This window comes from Epinephelus lanceolatus, chromosome 1 (assembly GCF_041903045.1).
Source record: "Epinephelus lanceolatus isolate andai-2023 chromosome 1, ASM4190304v1, whole genome shotgun sequence".
NCBI lineage: Eukaryota > Metazoa > Chordata > Actinopteri > Perciformes > Serranidae > Epinephelus > Epinephelus lanceolatus.
Genome location: NC_135734.1, coordinates 3,756,371 through 3,773,283, shown reverse-complemented (window position 1 = coordinate 3,773,283; position 16,913 = coordinate 3,756,371). Strand labels below are relative to the sequence as shown.

General features: G+C 41.7%; 1 protein-coding gene across 5 annotated transcripts in view; it reads left to right on the top strand.

Annotated features, from left to right (window-relative positions):
• epha8 (eph receptor A8) overlaps positions 1–16,681 on the top strand; it is a 343,102-nt gene extending 326,421 nt beyond the window's left edge. For all 5 annotated transcript variants that reach the window (XM_033632678.2, XM_078169183.1, XM_033632677.2 and 2 more), the window contains exon 20: positions 11,797–16,681. In XM_033632678.2, coding sequence (XP_033488569.2) covers positions 11,797–11,911 — 115 coding nt within the window. In that variant the 3' untranslated portion in view covers positions 11,912–16,681. The remainder of the gene's footprint in view (positions 1–11,796) is intronic.
• The last annotated feature ends 232 nt before the right edge of the window (positions 16,682–16,913 follow it).

Genomic DNA, 16,913 nt, shown 5'->3' with positions numbered 1-16,913 from the left:
AGAGCCTCATAAAACAACATTCAAGCACAGTTACGCATACATTTTAAGTGTCACAGGGAAATCACAGACTCCTTAACAAACTATATAATAACAAATTAAAAATTGAGCCAAATTTTGCTCAGGTTCGGCCCACTTGACATGCTGCTGTGTTGTACTATGGCCTATTCACGTGCTGGAATTTGTCATTAACGTGACAACTCCTGAACGCAACACAGGCTCTGCTCCGCGGTGTGTACAGTGTCATGCTGCGCTGCTGTGTGAGCTGCGTGTTTGACTGTGCATAAACAGCAGTCTGTTGATGGTTATTTACACACTGTCCATAACAATAACTATGATTATTGTTATGGACAGTGTGTAAATAGCAATAACTATAAACACGCTCATAGTTATTGTTATTTACACACTGTCCATAACAATAACTATGAGCGCGTTTACATGGACAGTTTAATTCCCTTTTCATTCAGAATAAAAATTCATTCCTATTAAAAGTGATCTTGTAAACACCTAATTTGGAATGAAAATGGCCAGTGCGATTGAAAATTGTTTGATTTCATTCAGATTTATTTCATTCCGAATGAGAAGCCATCATGTAACCGCACCCATTGTCAGGTGCCCCCCTAATATAATGTAGGGGAAACACTGAATTAAGCAAGAAGACTCATGATACCATTTATTTATTATATTGTAATAGCAATCACAAATCGTGATATTGTCCACTCAAATCGCAGTCGCACATTTTTATCAAATCGTGCAGCACTACCTCCTACAGTACCTTTATACCTGAGCCAGGGGTTAGGATCTTATATTTCAATCAGCCTTGAGTCTGTCTTTCAAAATTATCATCATACACCATGACCACATCACCCCCATAATGTGAAAGTAAATTATTTTTGACCACATCACAAAGTGTGTCACTCATAAAAGCTGATATCTAGAATGAGGCAAAGTCTAAAATACTCTCCAGTATTATGATAATTTGTGTTGGCCACAAACAAGTGAAGGTCAGGTGAAAGGAAAAAACTTGAGGTGTGGAGGGATAAATTTCCTGCTTAACACAGAATTATAGTTCAATCAGGAGAGACATGTTTTGGTTAGGAAAGAAAATATTTAATTACAAATGCACATGAGAATGGAATGTGAAAATGTGAAAAGTCTTTGGCGATTAGACCCCTTCGAGATGGTGAGCTATAAGGAGGGTGATGGATCTGTAGCCAATTGGGGAACCCCCCTGGGGTCTAGATGCTGGTGGTGGTAGAGGAAGTGGAGAAGAGATGAGGATCAGATGGATGGGTGCTGATGATCCGGATGAGAAGAGGAATGAGTCTTCGGGTTTATCTTTGACCTTGGATGTGACGGCTGGAGGTGAACGGGGTGGAGGAGGGGCGGCGATTCTGCCTAGAATGACAGCTGAAAGCAGCAGAGGAGAGAACAGAATGCACGCCTGGTGGCAGCTGATTGGAGGAAGCAGTGGGAGTGGGAGAAGGAGAATTGTGAATGAATGAGCACGGAAAGGTCTTCCTGATTGAACTTACGCTGAGCTTCATTTGTGTATCAGCTCTATGCAGAGCCTACATACATGGCCTACTCCGTTGAGAGCATTTACACTTGCAGGGTGGTGTCTGTGTCACTCTGCAGTTACACCTCCAAAACACTAGTCGGCAGTGGGGTTTCTGTGAAGAGCTGCAAAATTTAGTTGATCAAAAACACACCCAAAACACACATAAAACATGGCTTAATGGCGACAATTTCAAACACACAAATTGGCTTCATTATAACTCGCAGCATTCACAGAAAAAGCACTTTTACTAGACACATTTTCCCCACAAATACAACATGCTAATGTTAATAGCACAAGCCAGTGGCATTTTAGATGTTATAAATTAGCCTAATGGCCAGCGGAGAGTCCTCTACTCATATGATGCCAGGAACAATAGCAACACTTAATAAAGGTAACATTACAAAATTCGGCGTTGTTTCAGCTCACAAGGTTCACCGACAAAACAATTTTCTTATATTAAACATGTTTTCCAAACATATACTAGATGCTAGTGTTATTAGAACAAGCCTATGGCATTTTACATGGTATAAATTAGCCTAGCAACTAGTGGTGATTTCCTCCAATAATAGGATAAATCACGCATAAGATTTAAAGTTTGCAGGGGCTTCATTGTCTTCACAGTGTATTGTTTCTTATCTGTGAAATACAGGTAAATAAAAGCTTTGTTTCCACTGAGGGAAATGGTTTCAGCTTACAATAATAGACAGGAGGTCTGCGTGTAGTTACATTTCTGGGGAGGTGCATGTCAGCCTACGGCGTTGATTCTATGCAGAGGTGTAAATTGTTTGATTAACTGATTGAATGGTTTAATTTGATGATTAAAGACACATATACAGAAAAGTGCTATAGAAAGTTACACTGCACGGCGGTCATTACCTGTTACAAATAAGCCCAAAGGCTTAATTCTATTTATAGTAGTCTTCTAGTAAACACTTAACACACCACACCATAAGATAAAGCAACACAACAATAAGATGAGTGCAGATAATACAATCAACATACAGTATAAATATCAGGCAGCGGGGCAGCTATATCAACATGCTCTTGTTGTCTTGTTTTTAACGTTTAAAGTTAAACTGAAATTGAATATGCTACATGGTACTTTGAACCAGTCTTTACCAGAACTACTGTTCACACATGCTAAATAACTCCAATTGTGTCTTCTCTGCTGTTTTTTTGATCGGTGTCAAGCCACTGTCAGTGAAGCTCAGCAGTTTCTGTATTTCACCTAAAAGGGCTCATCAGATAAGGCTAAGTACCCCTCACTGCAGTGTGCATTTCAAGGGAGAGTCAAAAGTTTGTCTCTGGGCTGTGGGATACAGCCGGGCAGCTGAGAGTCAAGCCAGGGCTAGTCTGGGGACACTCCTTTCTAAAGTGTGTTTAAAAAATGGATGCCGAGAGATTTAACTCCGTTTTATCAAACGTGTGCTCAGTCCACAAGATTTTGGAAATGAAGGACTTACAGCAACTTGAGCCATTTTGTACCGCTACACGTATTTCTAGTCGGACTACGTTTACGAGCACAAGAGTTCAGCGAGCCACCAAAGGACCGCCCTGTGGATTTACTATTGGTTCTGCAACGTAGGGAGTATTTTTAAACTCTGAAATTGTATCCGCCCATCTAAACACAAAATCAGGGCGAAAGTCATCAGTCTTTAGTTAAGTAAAGCGTCTAAAGACTGACTTGTGAGTCTAAGCCAGGGCCTGCAGAACATGCTGGAAACCTCCTGCCCTCCCTCTGGTTCTCCAACATGCTCTTCTGGCCCTGGCTTGACTCGCGGCCGCCTGGCTATATCTCACAGCCCATAAGCAGCCTCCAGCAAGCCCCACTGACCCAGGCTGTACTTTGCTCCAGAGAACCAGAGGGAGGGCAGGAGGGCGGCGGGGTTTGTGCCCACGGCCCTCTGTCAGCTTTCCTCACACACACCCATGGATGTGGTGCTAGGGACTTTGTCTTTTTTTGTAGGGACTGTAAAAAAGGACTGAAAAGCAGTCAGTTCCACAATAACACATCAATTCATTAAATTCTGTGCTCCATATTGCAATGTTTCCAAGTCACTTTAGCTGTGATATTTGGTGTACTGCACCCTGTGCTCCCCTTGTGTCACTCAGCCTATGAGACTGCTTAGCTGGGAGCAGAGCAGAAAGCAGCTCTGGAGACCAGTCTGCTGTGACCCCAGCACTGAGTTACTGGGTTAGTGGGTTCGCGCTGGCTCAATTCTAGTTGCTACAGCAGATCTGTGTCTAGAAGTTCCAGCAGCTCTCCTCATGGCAAAGTAGGAGTGCGGGGTGCCCTAGCTAGTTGGAGTGGAAATCACCAGAGACCCACATTACCATATTATCACAATACTGAGGTTACAATACAATATTATTGCAATATTGAGATATATAAGGATTTATTACCTTTTTTTTTCCAATCTGCAAATTATTTCCCCAAATGAAAACCTTGTCAGAATCAGTTTTACCTGATGCAGTTTTCAACAGCACTGTATGAACGCAGATCTTTGCATATGAGTAGGTGATGGACTGGGTTATTTTCTTAGCTCTCTCAGAGCTGGATGGTAGTTTTGTCAAGCTAAATGTGTCCAGTGTTGGGTGATTTTTGCACAGAGCAGGTTTAGGCTTTTTTGTGACTGTCATTTTGAAACTGCACCCTCTCCAAACATGCTGATTGAGAGAGTTGTGCTCGTTTTCCTCACTCTGGAATTACTTATTTCATTCGGACCCGGCACCATTGCGCAACAACTTCATGGCCGCATTGTTTACTCCAGAGATCAGCTGATTGCACTGAGGTCGGCCGGCTTGGCGGCCGGAACATCAGAGATACCAGCTGAACTGTGGAGGAAAACACACAGAGGATGCAGGGGAGGAAGTAAACAGCGGCGGAAAATAGCAGGGTTGAGACAATGGAGGCTTATGGAGAAGAGAAGATATAAGCCGTGTCTCCCCTCTCTCGTCATGGGCAACATGAGGTCGCTGGCAAATAAGATGGACGAGCTGACAGCGGTCGCCAGGAGTCAGAAGGAGTACCGGGAATGTAGTCTTATGTGCTTCACTGAGACATGGCTTCACCAGGACATTCCCGACAGCAACGTCTCCATCAGCGGCTTCCAGACTGTTCGGGCCAACAGGGACTGCACCGAGAGCGGTAAGCGCAAAGGAGGGGGGCTTGCCGTTCTAGTAAATAACCGGGTGCAGTCCTGACCATATTTCTATTAAGGAACGTATCTGTTGCCCGGACATTGAACTGTTCGCTGTTGGACTCAGGCCGTATTACTTGCCCAGGGAGTTTTCACATGCCATTATTGTAACTGTTTACATCCCCCCCTCTGCCAACCCGACGTCGGCATGTGACGTCATTCACTCCGCCATAGCCCGCCTGCAGACTAAACACCCGAGTGCCTTCATAGCTATCTCGGGTGACTTCAACCATGTCACCATGGAAACAACATTGCCCACATTTACACAGTATGTGAGCTGTCCTACCAGAGAGGAGAGAACACTGGACTTGCTGTATGCAAACGCCATGGATGCATACAGCTGCTCCCCCCTCCCCCCTCTGGGTAGGTCAGACCACAACCTGGTGCACCTCAACCCCTGCTATGTACCACTAGTCAAGAGCCAGCCTGCGACCATGAGGACAGTGAGAAGATGGTCGGAGGAGGCTTATGAGACACTGCAGGGCTGTTTTGGGGTGACAGACTGGCAGGCACTCTGTGAGCCACATGGGGAGGACATCGACGGGCTCACAGAATGCATCACGGACTACATCAGTTTCTGTGTGGACTCCACTGTCCTAGCCAGGACTGTCCATTGCTATCCAAATAATAAACCGTGGATAACAAAAGAACATCAAAGTCATCCTCAACTCAAAGAAGAGGGCCTTCAGAACTGGTAACAGGGAGGAGGTGAGAACAATACAGGGGGAGCAGAAGATGAAGATAAGGGAGGCTAAGGAGAGGTACAGGAGGAAGCTGGAGAGGAAACTCCAGCAGAACAACATGAGAGAGGTCTGGAGTGGAATGAGGACCATCACTTGCTTCAGGACCAACAACCACAGAGGAGTTGAAGGCAGCATGGACAGGGCCAATGAACTGAATCTGTTTTTTAACAGATTTGACACTACTGGCCCTGCCACTCCCCCCCCCCCCCGACTCTTCTGCTGTCTGTCTTGGTCAACCACCGTCCCCAACCCCCCCCCCCCCCCCCCCCGGTGTCATCACCTCCACAATGTGCTTCACTGCTGACCATGTGAGAAGACAGCTGATGAGACTCCACTCAAATAAGGCTGCAGGCCCTGATGGTGTCAGCCTCAGGGTGCTCAAAGCCTGTGCCCCCAACTATGTGGAGTACTTCAGCATGTCTTCAACATGAGCCTGAGTCTCCAGAGGGTCCCCTTGCTGTGGAAGACATCCTGCCTCGTTCCTGTGCCAAAGACGTCGCGTCCCAGTGGCTCCAAGGACTACAGACCCGTGGCATTGACCTCCCACATCATGAAGACCCTGGAGAGACTCGTCTTGGAGCAGCTCCGGCCCATGGTCAAGCCACTTTTGGACCCCCTCCAGTTCGCCTACCAGCCCCGACTTGGAGTTGAGGACGCCATCATCTACCTGCTCAACCGTGTCTACGCCCATTTGGATAAGCCGGTGAGCACTGTGAGGGTCATGTTTTTTGACTTCTCTAATGCGTTCAACACCATACGTCCAGCTCTGCTGGGTGACAAGCTGACAGCAATGCAGGTGGATGCCCCCCTGGTGTCCTGGATTGTAGACTACTTGACTGGCAGACCACAGTATGTGCGCTTGCAACGCTGTGTGTCAGACAGAGTGGTCAGCAATACCGGGGCCCCGCAGGGGACTGTCCTCTCTCCCTTCCTCTTCACCCTCTACACCACAGACTTCAGCTATTGCACTGAGACCTGCCATCTTCAGAAGTTTTCTGATGACTCTGCTATAGTTGGATGTATCACCAAGGGTGATGAGGATGAGTACAGGGCTGTTGTGGATAACTTTGTCACATGGTGTGAGCAGAACCATCTGCAGCTCAACGTGGCAAAGACAAAGGAACTGGCTGTGGATCTGAGGAGGACCAAGACCCCGGTGACCCCTGTTTCCATCCAGGGGGTCAGTGTGGACATTGCGGAGAGCTATAAGTACCGGGGGGTACACATTGACAATAAACTGGACTGGGTTAAGAACACTAACGCTCTCTACAGGAAGGGCCAGAGCCGTCTCTATTTCTGAGGCGACTGAGGTCCTTCAACATCTGCCGGACTATGCTGAGGATTTTCTATGAGTCTGTGGTGGCCAGTGCTGTCCTCTATGCTGTTCTGTGCTGGGGCAGCAAGCTGAGGGTGGCAGACACCAACAGACTCAACAAACTGATCCGCAAGGCCAGTGATATTGTGGGAACGGAGTGTGACTCTCTGATGGTGGTGTCAGAGAAGAGGATGCTATCTAAGCTACGAGCTATCTTGGACAATAGCTGGGTTTCCATCCAAATGTATCGCAAATTTTAAGCGAATTTTGTGAAAATGCGCAAAAGAAAATGCGAATTTATGCACGTTTCCATACATTATTGTTTTGCGAGTATTGGGAGTCAACAGGTCGAGCAGAAGGTGGCGCTTCTCATGAAAAATAAAATGCAAAAGAACACCCGTAGAAGAAGAGGGCGCCGTGAGATGACGTCATTGAGAGCGTCTCATGTCCACAACTGATGTAAACAATTACCGGCACATCCATGACTACGGCGAGATGGAGAGATTCCTTGGGAACTTCTTGGCTGTTGTGAGAGCTCTCATCACACTCATATCAGCGTTGTCAGCGTAGCCTACATAATGCTGTGATGTCTGTGTTGGTACACCAGGCAGCGCACATGATGCAGCGGTATTCAACACATCCAGTCTATTCAGGTAAGCTGTGAAATAGCCTACACTCACCTGACAATGGAGTAATTACCTCTCTCTAAGTTCACACAGGTGTGTGTGTGTGAAGTAGAAGTAGAATTTGAATTGAGAATTGCGATATTTCAGCCCTTTTTCTAATTTCTGGCGTTTCCATTCAAGTTTCTTTTCGCAATTGTTGAAAATGCAAATAAAAATAGGTGGATGGAAACCCACCTAATGTCTCACACCCACTCCACCATCTGCTGGTCAGGCACAAGAGTACTTTGAGTGGGAGACTCATACCACCAAGATGTACCACTGAGCGCCACAGGAAATCATTCCTGCCTGTGGCCATCAAACTGTACAACTCCTCCCTCTGAGTGGCCCTGAGACTTTTTCACACACACTGCAATAATCCAATGTAACTTGTGCAATAACCCCATTTCAACCTGACTGTATATATTCTGTTTGTGTAAATAATCTTGTTCAACTTACAATATATATATATATATATATATATATATATATATTTACGTTTATGTTTGTTAATAATTCCTGTTTATTTCACTATATATTTGTAAATACTATTGTTTAAATGTCTTATATTTTCACGTATCTTTCCTCTCTTGCAAGGAGCACCTGTAGCATAAATAATTTCCCCTCTGGGATCAATAAAGTATTTCTGATTCTAATTTAGTATTACCTTGGCTGTCAGCAGCTAACGCTATCTCTGAATGGTGGAGTGTGAGGTGAGCCCTCATGTCCATAGTATTCCCAGTGTATTTTATTATCATATGACATTGCTTGCAAACTGCATGCATCATATCCAAGTTCTTCTTTCCTTCCGTGTTAAAAAATCCAAAGTGGGGCATCGGTGGCTTAGTGGATAGAGCAGGCGCCCCATGTACAAGGCTGTTGCCACAGTGGCCCGGGTTCGACTCCAGCCTGTGGCCCTTTGCTGCATGTCACTCTCTCTCTCTCCCTTTCACACTTGTCTGTCCTATCCATTAAAGGCTAAAAATGCCCCCCCCCCAAAAAAAAAAAATCCAAAGAAAGGCCAGATGTTTGATTTAAATGCCAATGGCACTTTACTGATTTCTTTCTCAGGTGCCTCCATCTTTGTTTTGATGAACTTCATGCCAAATGCCATTACCTGAGACCTCTGCTGACCTCACCAAGAAAAAAAAATCAGCACCATCTAGTGGACCAAAAAAGCAATTGATTTTACTATTCGAGTACCAAAAGTTGTACTAAAATGTGTATTTGCAAAAATCAATAATGTATATAATGAAAGATAAGTACTTGGCGTCTGTGTATTTATACAATATTGCCACCCAAATTATCAGAATACCTTGCGGTATCGATATTTTCCCTAACCCCTACTATCTAGCATTGCAGCTGAAACTGGACACACAGGAGACATTATTGGTCAACACTGCATCAAGGGTTTCACCATACAGAAGTAAGAGGGAAATGCAGTGCTCAACATATGTTTGCCTCCACTCATGTTGACCACTGCCCAAAATTGCACACTGAAGTGAGAGGCTTGACGATAAGCAGAGCTATAGTACTTAAGTCCAGTCTGGAGGCCACTTTCTGGACCCAGAATTGTGTTGGTCTCGGGCTCATCTATTGAGAACTGATGAAGTTATTCCTGGCTGCTGATTCAGGATCAGTTGTTCTTGTGTTATTATCACGTTGCAGCATCTCCTCTGCTCTTTGTGTCAGGGCTTAGCTCCTCCAACTACGCGCGTTAGTGTAAGTTCAATAAAACCTTTGCGATTAAAAAACTATTACCTTCCATGAATAGTAAACACATAAAAAAGGCTTTTACAATTGGCTCTGCCCTCTGTCTCTCATTGTCCACCACTGTGTGTTACACAAGCACAACACACTAGCTCAACTAAAAGCAAATTGTTACAAACACGGATCACAGCAAACGGCTGAAGCAGTCAATGCCGCATCTATGTATGTCTCAGTAGTCTGACTGTTTAGCTTAGTTTGCCACATATCTTAAAATCAGGCTCATTCTTGTAAAGTTTGCTGCTGGCTAAGATAAACCAGCCCCACCTCCCTCTGCTGGTGGTATTTGCTGGCAGTGGCTCACATCAGAGGGAGAAGGACAGAGTACAAGATATCTGACTGATACTAATGTCTGTGTTCTTCATTCTTTCTTAACTTCACTTAGTATTGTGATGCCAGGAATATGTTTTTTTATTGATATTTTAGTTTCTGGTGAGATATTGCTGACTTTATATAGTGACTTTGCTGTTTCAAACATTACTGGTGCTGCTCCAGAGTCAACTTTTAGTTATATCTCAAAGATAAATAAATTTGAATACTGTTCTGAATTTATTTATCATTCATTCAGTTTCCATAAGGGCTTATCCTGTTAGGGGTCATGGGGTTGCTCAGTAGTGCAAGAGTTAGGATGCAAATCATGTGATTTTAACATTCTCGATTCAGTTCTGGCCCAGGACTTTTGTTGCATGTCATTTCCCTCTCCAGCTCCCATCACTTCCTGCCTGTATATACACTGTAAGTTGTTTAAAACCCACAAGAACACATTTTTTTTCCACCTGAGTGCAGCGGAAACATCCTCAGCTTTTGAGTTAATATAGCAAACTTGTTAGCAAACAGTTGCTTAAGTATACAGTTATGGAACTATGGGGTGCCGTTTGTAAAGTGGCTCACGCTGAAAATAACATCAACATTTTGCCACATTTTAGCTTCAAACAATGTTTAAAAAAGTGTTGTGAATTTTTTAACATCACCTTTTACCACATTTATAGCAATATTTGTTAACTTAGAAATATATTAAATAGTTAAATCTAAATATTAAATGTGGCACCTAAATGTTAAATGTTAAATCTAAATATTAAATGTGGCACCTAAATGTTAAATGTTAAATCTAAATATTAAATCTAAATCTAAATCTAAATGTTAAATCTAAATCTAAATATTAAATCTAAATCTAAATGTTAAATGTTAAATCTAAATGTTCTGGGTGAAACTAAATATTTAGCTAATATGCAAATTCACACTGCCGGTCACCGGAAGTACCAAAATAAAAGCTTGAGGGGCGTCTGTGGCTTAGTGGTAGAGCAGGCGCCTCATGTACAAGGCTTTTTTAAACATTGTTTGAAGCTAAATGTGGCAAAATGTTGATGTTATTTTCAGCGTGAGCCACTTTATAAACGGCACCCCATATGGAACTACTTTATCATCATTTTTTTCTTTCTTTCTTTTTTTTTGTAGTCCGAGAAAAGGGCTTGTTCTCTCAGCTGCTTAAAGAAACAAAGGCCCTGGCCACTATCAGGGAACTTATAAGGCCGCCATGGGTCACTAACAATTCAGATTTTTATGACTCTTCACTGGCAATAGCCGAGACATTAGGCAGCAGCTGAGACATGATGTTTTGTCAGACCCATTCATGTCAACGCAATATCTTAAGAACACCTTGAGGGGATTTTTTTTCAATTGTCAACAATTGTCCACTAGAACTCAACATTACATTTTGGTGGTCAAAAGTCAAAGTCAAGGTCATTGCAACCTCATCTGTTTCATTCTTGTAAAAGTAGTGTCTCAAAAACGTCTTCAGGGAGTTTCCTCAAATTCGGCACAAACGTCCACGTGGACTGAACAATGTATTGATTAGAATTTTTTCATCCAAAGTCCAAGGTGAAGGTCACTGTGACTTCACAAATCATGTTTTTGGGAAAACCTCAAGAATTCATGCATGCTAATTATGACAAAATCTCACAAAAAGACTAACAGAAGATAAAATGACATTATATGATGACATTATATATCCAAAGGTTGACCTCACTGTGACATACAATTCATTCACTCATTCATTCATTTTCCATAACCCCTTATCCTGTTAGAAGTTGCAGGGGGGCTGGAGCCTATCCCAGCTGACACTGGGCAAGAGGAGGGGTACACCCTGGACAGGACGCCAGACAATCACAGCTCCATGACTTGAGTCAAAGTGTAGATACTCCTGGTCAAATATTACTCCAATACAAGTGAAAGTTGTTAAAAACAAAAAACAAAATCAAGATGTTTTGCTAAAAGACTTTTCTTGCCATTACATAGTGTCATATCTCAGGAACAGAAGGGGACACATTTGGTCAGATACAAAATTGGTGACACTCATCTTGGGTGTCCAACTTTAAACTGTGGTGATTGTACAGATCTTCCATGCTGCCAGGGGAAAGATGGGTGTAAAGCATTAATGTTTTCACAGACACGGATGTTAACTAAAAGTAAAACTTGACTGGTGCGCAGAGGCATACAACTGCAAGGAGTAATTCTAGTTTTGTGTTTCTATCTGTGTGTGTGTAACATGTAGGGACATCCAGAGGCTTGGGGTGACGCTGATGGGCCACCAGAAGAAGATCATGACCAGCGTCCAGCTGATGAGGGCACAGGTCCTCAACAAGAGTGTGCCATCTGTGCACGTATAATTCTAACACTGAGGTTTCGCTCTGCTGAAATCTAGAAACCCAGACTTCTACAAGGTCTAGAGGGACTCTGTGGGATTCAAGGTGATTTGCTAAATGGAAGAAGAAGATACGTGGGATCTTTACATGACTTTTTCCTTAAGAGACTGAAGAACAAAATCTGAAAGGTTTTAACTATGGAGCAAGTAAATATGACTTCTTTTGGACATGTCCAACCTTTCATTTTTTTCCTATCTGATTGCATTTTCTGAGTTTAAATGTCTTGTTTATAAATGAAAGGACTGCCTTAATTACCACAAACGATTTTAATTTTATTATCTAATAAGAGAAGATAATTTATCAATCATGAATTTATCAGAAAAATATGATTTACTGAAGCAGGCAATAGGAGTGATGTAGATGTGGGGGTTAGGACGGGGGCTGTTTTCAGATGACACTCGCTGCCTTTCCTGCAGTAACACCTTGTGGAGAATGAGGCCCAGAATGAGGCTCGACACAGAACAAGTGGAGAAAAGTGAAATAGTGCTCACCCAAGTTGCCAGATCGTCTCCACGGTGGAGAAGACCTATTTCACCCCAGGCTATTAATACCAACAACAGGCACATTTGTCCGTCGTCTAACCTTGATGAATGACCCCAGGAGAGCCCTAGAGCCCTCTGCCCAGTTTGAAGCTGCACAGCGCACAACTACTGTACTTGGAAGATATGTATGATTCAGTTACAGTGCACTTTATTCTACAATCTCTCTGTGTTGTAGAGGCATTAAAGTTGTGTCACAAATCTCCTGTCAGCCACAACTGGAGTCATAATGTTGGTCTATTGAAGAATTTGCTATAATATTTATGTAAAATATTACATAAATGATGAGTTACTATACAGTGTAAAACCCACAGAGAAAAGGGGATATCTAACATTCATTAGTGAAGTAAGTTGCTCCATCATGAGATTTCTTTCCAAACTTTCTTCTGTGATAATAAACTGAAATATATTTAAATTACATGCAATATTTGTTTAAATATGCATACAACATAATATTGGCCATTTCACATATTGTGGTAAACACTACATCTGATGCATTTTCAGTATATGTTTGGATTTTTTTCTTTTAACTTTTACTTTAAAATTTATCCAAATGCGCTTTTAATTAAAATCCATTTCAAATCAGGTTTGAATCTTTAGCAACTATATTTCAAATTCAGTTCTGAGTGTGAGGGTTTATTCTTAAACTTGGGAACAGGAGTTTGATAATTTAATCTTAACTAAGGGTTCACTTACTACCACTTCGCATATACATAGGACCAGTGGTGTAGTGTTAGTTGATGAGGTGGATGTACCACTAGGTAGATCGGTAGGTAACCGAGGAGTAAGTGGCTATACTGTCCTAAATATTCCACTGGCTTTATGGCTGATAGATGGATATATTGTAAACTGACAAAAAAAAGGGTATGCCCCATATACCTGCATATACCCTCCACTACACCACTGCATAGGACTACTTGTTAGTATGTGACCAAAGTTCCATGACAACAGAGCAAACTTCAGTTTGCTCAAAAACATGAGATGTGGTCGAAATCCAAGAAAATACAGAAGCAGCTAGTAAACAGACTCTCTGGTAAGATAATTAGATTATTTTGTCAAACTCTGCAAGTTCTATTGTTTACCTGCTTCAAATATAGACTGAATCACAATGTTTATTTACAAAAACTTCCAGGTAGAAAACCCTTGTGTCATATACAAAAAGTCAAACAGTGCTAAGCAGACACAGCCTGAATTAGTTGTTTTTTGCCACCTAAAAAAGCCCCCCAAAAAATCAATATCAATTTAAGTGTACATCATATTTAGGATATTGTCACTGCTTTACCTTTCCGTCAGACAGTTTTTTCCAACAGTGAACAGAAGCCACCGGACTCCATTCACAAAAAGTAATTTTACATAGCTGAAAACTGAGTCGCTGGTCTACTTGGTTGGTTAGTGTGTAAGGTAAAGTGGAGCAAATACTAAAATATAGTGTACACTTACACTGATATTGATTTTTTATTTATTTAATTTTGGCTGAAATAAGTTTTTGCTGCAGCCCTGTCCACAGTAGTACATTGCTTAGCTTCCCTGCTGGTAGATTTGGTTAATCAAAGATGCTGGCAAAACAACGAAGTAGGTAAGCACAGCAGAAATGTCAGATAGGTCAGACCATCGTGTTTAACTATATATCTTTAAATATATCTTATATCTTATATATCTTTAAATGTTACAATTATGGCTGACAATGATTACAATCAACAAGTCTGCTGATTTTACATATCTCTGTGATTAAAATGAATTGCCAGTTGTCTACCCAGATGTGATTATTGTTGTTAGCGCAGTGTCACAGTTATTTGGTCAATAGTAGCCTACTTAAAACTGCTAAAACAAAAATTTAAAAATGCATTTGGAAAATCCTATATATTGACCATGTTTTTAAAATAAATGATGGCCAAAAGAAACATCCGTTTATATTTGCTTTTTCCATGATTAATGCTAACTGACAACTAGATGCTAACTCTCGCTGCTACTATAATATCTAGTGTGTAAGCAAGGAGGGTGCTAATTAGCTAAGCGCATATTGATTTGTTATCTAACTGCTGCTAAAATGTCAAAATGTAAACTCAGTCAGATGTGTTTGTGAAAGACTTATCAGTAAGAGAAGGTAGCACACAATATCAGTCTGCTGAACTGACCTTTAGTTAAACCCCACCCATTTGTGATTATCCGTCAAGCTGCTGGGGTTAAGATGGAGCTCATACTGTAACTAACTGCGCTCCCTGAAGAAGTGTCATCACATTTTTTCAAAAAGTAATGCAAAAAAAGCAGACAGGGGGGTTTACAATATGCATCTGAAGGACATATCCAGGATGTCAAACTCACTCAGCAGTGATAACAGGTTAAAAAGATAAAGACAGTTAGAAGCTAAAGCTTAACTATAGGCTGCAGATCACAGTGCAAAAGTGAACCACCACATCACTGGTGATCAAGACAGAAGAGAATGAATATAAAGGGAATCTTTGCCGATATTCAACTGGCTGTATGTCATCTAATTGTGTGCAGATGAATGGTGCCTGTCCCCCCCAAACCCTGCCAGCACCTGGACTTCAGCCAGTGGAGGCCAGGGAGCTCCAGGGGAAGCCAAACATGGTTCATCTGCACACCCTGCAATGACACACAGCTGGTTGAATATCAGCAAAGTATTTCTGTTTCTCCTCATTGGTTCCTGTAGAGCAGGGTAGGTCTTTATTCACTGTTATGATTACAAAAAAGCAAAAGTAGCATGTGTATACATTCAGAAGGCTATAACTTAAGTAGCTGGCTGGCAACTAGCTAATCATAAAGTTTGACTTTCCAGGATTTGATTTGTGTTTTGGAACAGGGAAGAAATGCTTATCTCCTTCAAACCTCTCCAGGTAATGAATATCATTAAAACATGACATGCTCCAAGCACAATGTTTAGTTCGAAATCCACAAAACCAGCCTGAAAAGGAAGGAAATCTGAGATGATTGCATGAGAGCCTATGGAGCACAGCCGTGTTGCTGTCGGACTCTTGTCGGAGTTGGCCGATGCTACGCTATGATTGGCCAGTCTGTATCTGAGGGGCAGCGCTTAGCAATGGGTCAGTTCTGTTTCAGTGCTAATTAGCTCCTGTTTATAGTGATGGTTGAAGGCCTACAGGCTGGATGTAATGTTGGCTTTATCAGTTGTTTGGCAGTTGGTAAATTTGACACTGGTCCATGAATTTATATTAAAACTTACTCTAAAGTAGCCCATGACTGCCAAACCTTCAAAATTGTGTACAGCATTTTTATATTCCCTTACAATTTCCCTTATATGCTAATCCTTAAAATTCCCAAAATATTAGCCCAATATAAATATACTGTACATCTTTTAGCTTTCAACCAAAATTAGACATAATGTAGGGTGGATTGTTTACTACACCCAAGTTGTTGTTTTAGCATCTTTGGGGTAATATTTTGCTGGGCCCTCTTATTCTCTTGGCATTTATGAACAAAATGGGACAGGAGCCTGTTTAATTTAGTGGGCATTCTGTTAGTACCAGCTCTGTTTAGTGCAATAATTCTGTACCCCAGGGATCATATCTGAACACATTATTTGTGAATGTGGGAAATATAGTTCACATAAACCACACAGACTGTAAAATAAAGTGTTACTTCTGATTAAATGTGATAGCACTGTTTGCCTCAGTGTTGATGACAAAGTGACATGTAAGTAGAATGTTTATATCTGAACACTCTCAAAAGTACATAATCAGCCCTAATTTATATGCCCCTCTGTGCCATCAAGAGAATGTCTTTTTCTCGTGCACCTCGGTAGGTTTTCCTCTAGATGATTGATGTCAGTTTTTATTAGAGAAGAACCTCATGATATTTCTTGAATATGTATTATACTGGCGTTTCACTACTGGGTTCAAAAGATTTCTGTTTCCTTCGGGATGCTTTTGAAGACACTGGACTTGAACTGAAATCCCATATTTTATAAAGTTAGGATATGTTTTTGCTAGATTTATAATGTATACAGCAAGTTCAGTCACTGGAAGGAAGAAAAAAGAAAACAACTAGGTTTATTCACATTTCATTATTTATTCATGCTCATTTTTTTCCAAATAATACAACTCTGAGAGGTTTTATTACAGTTGATGAATGATCCTTGTTGCTAATGATAAATCATAAATGTGCAAACTGTCCATAAATACACAATAAAGGAACGTTTGTCTGTGTGTGACTGCAACATTAATTTTCCGACTATTTCTAAAACAACAGAGGGCTCATTTCACTTCAACATGCTTTTGCTTCTTGTTGTTTGCACACTCTAGACCTCATGGGGGCTGTAGTATTTGAATACAAACAAAACGATAATTCTGTTTGCTTATTTGCTGACCTAGACTTGCATATCCAGACCTCTTTCCACAGCGATGTGTCAGCACAAGACAAAGGTCTGGAATCAGGATTATCTTCTTGTT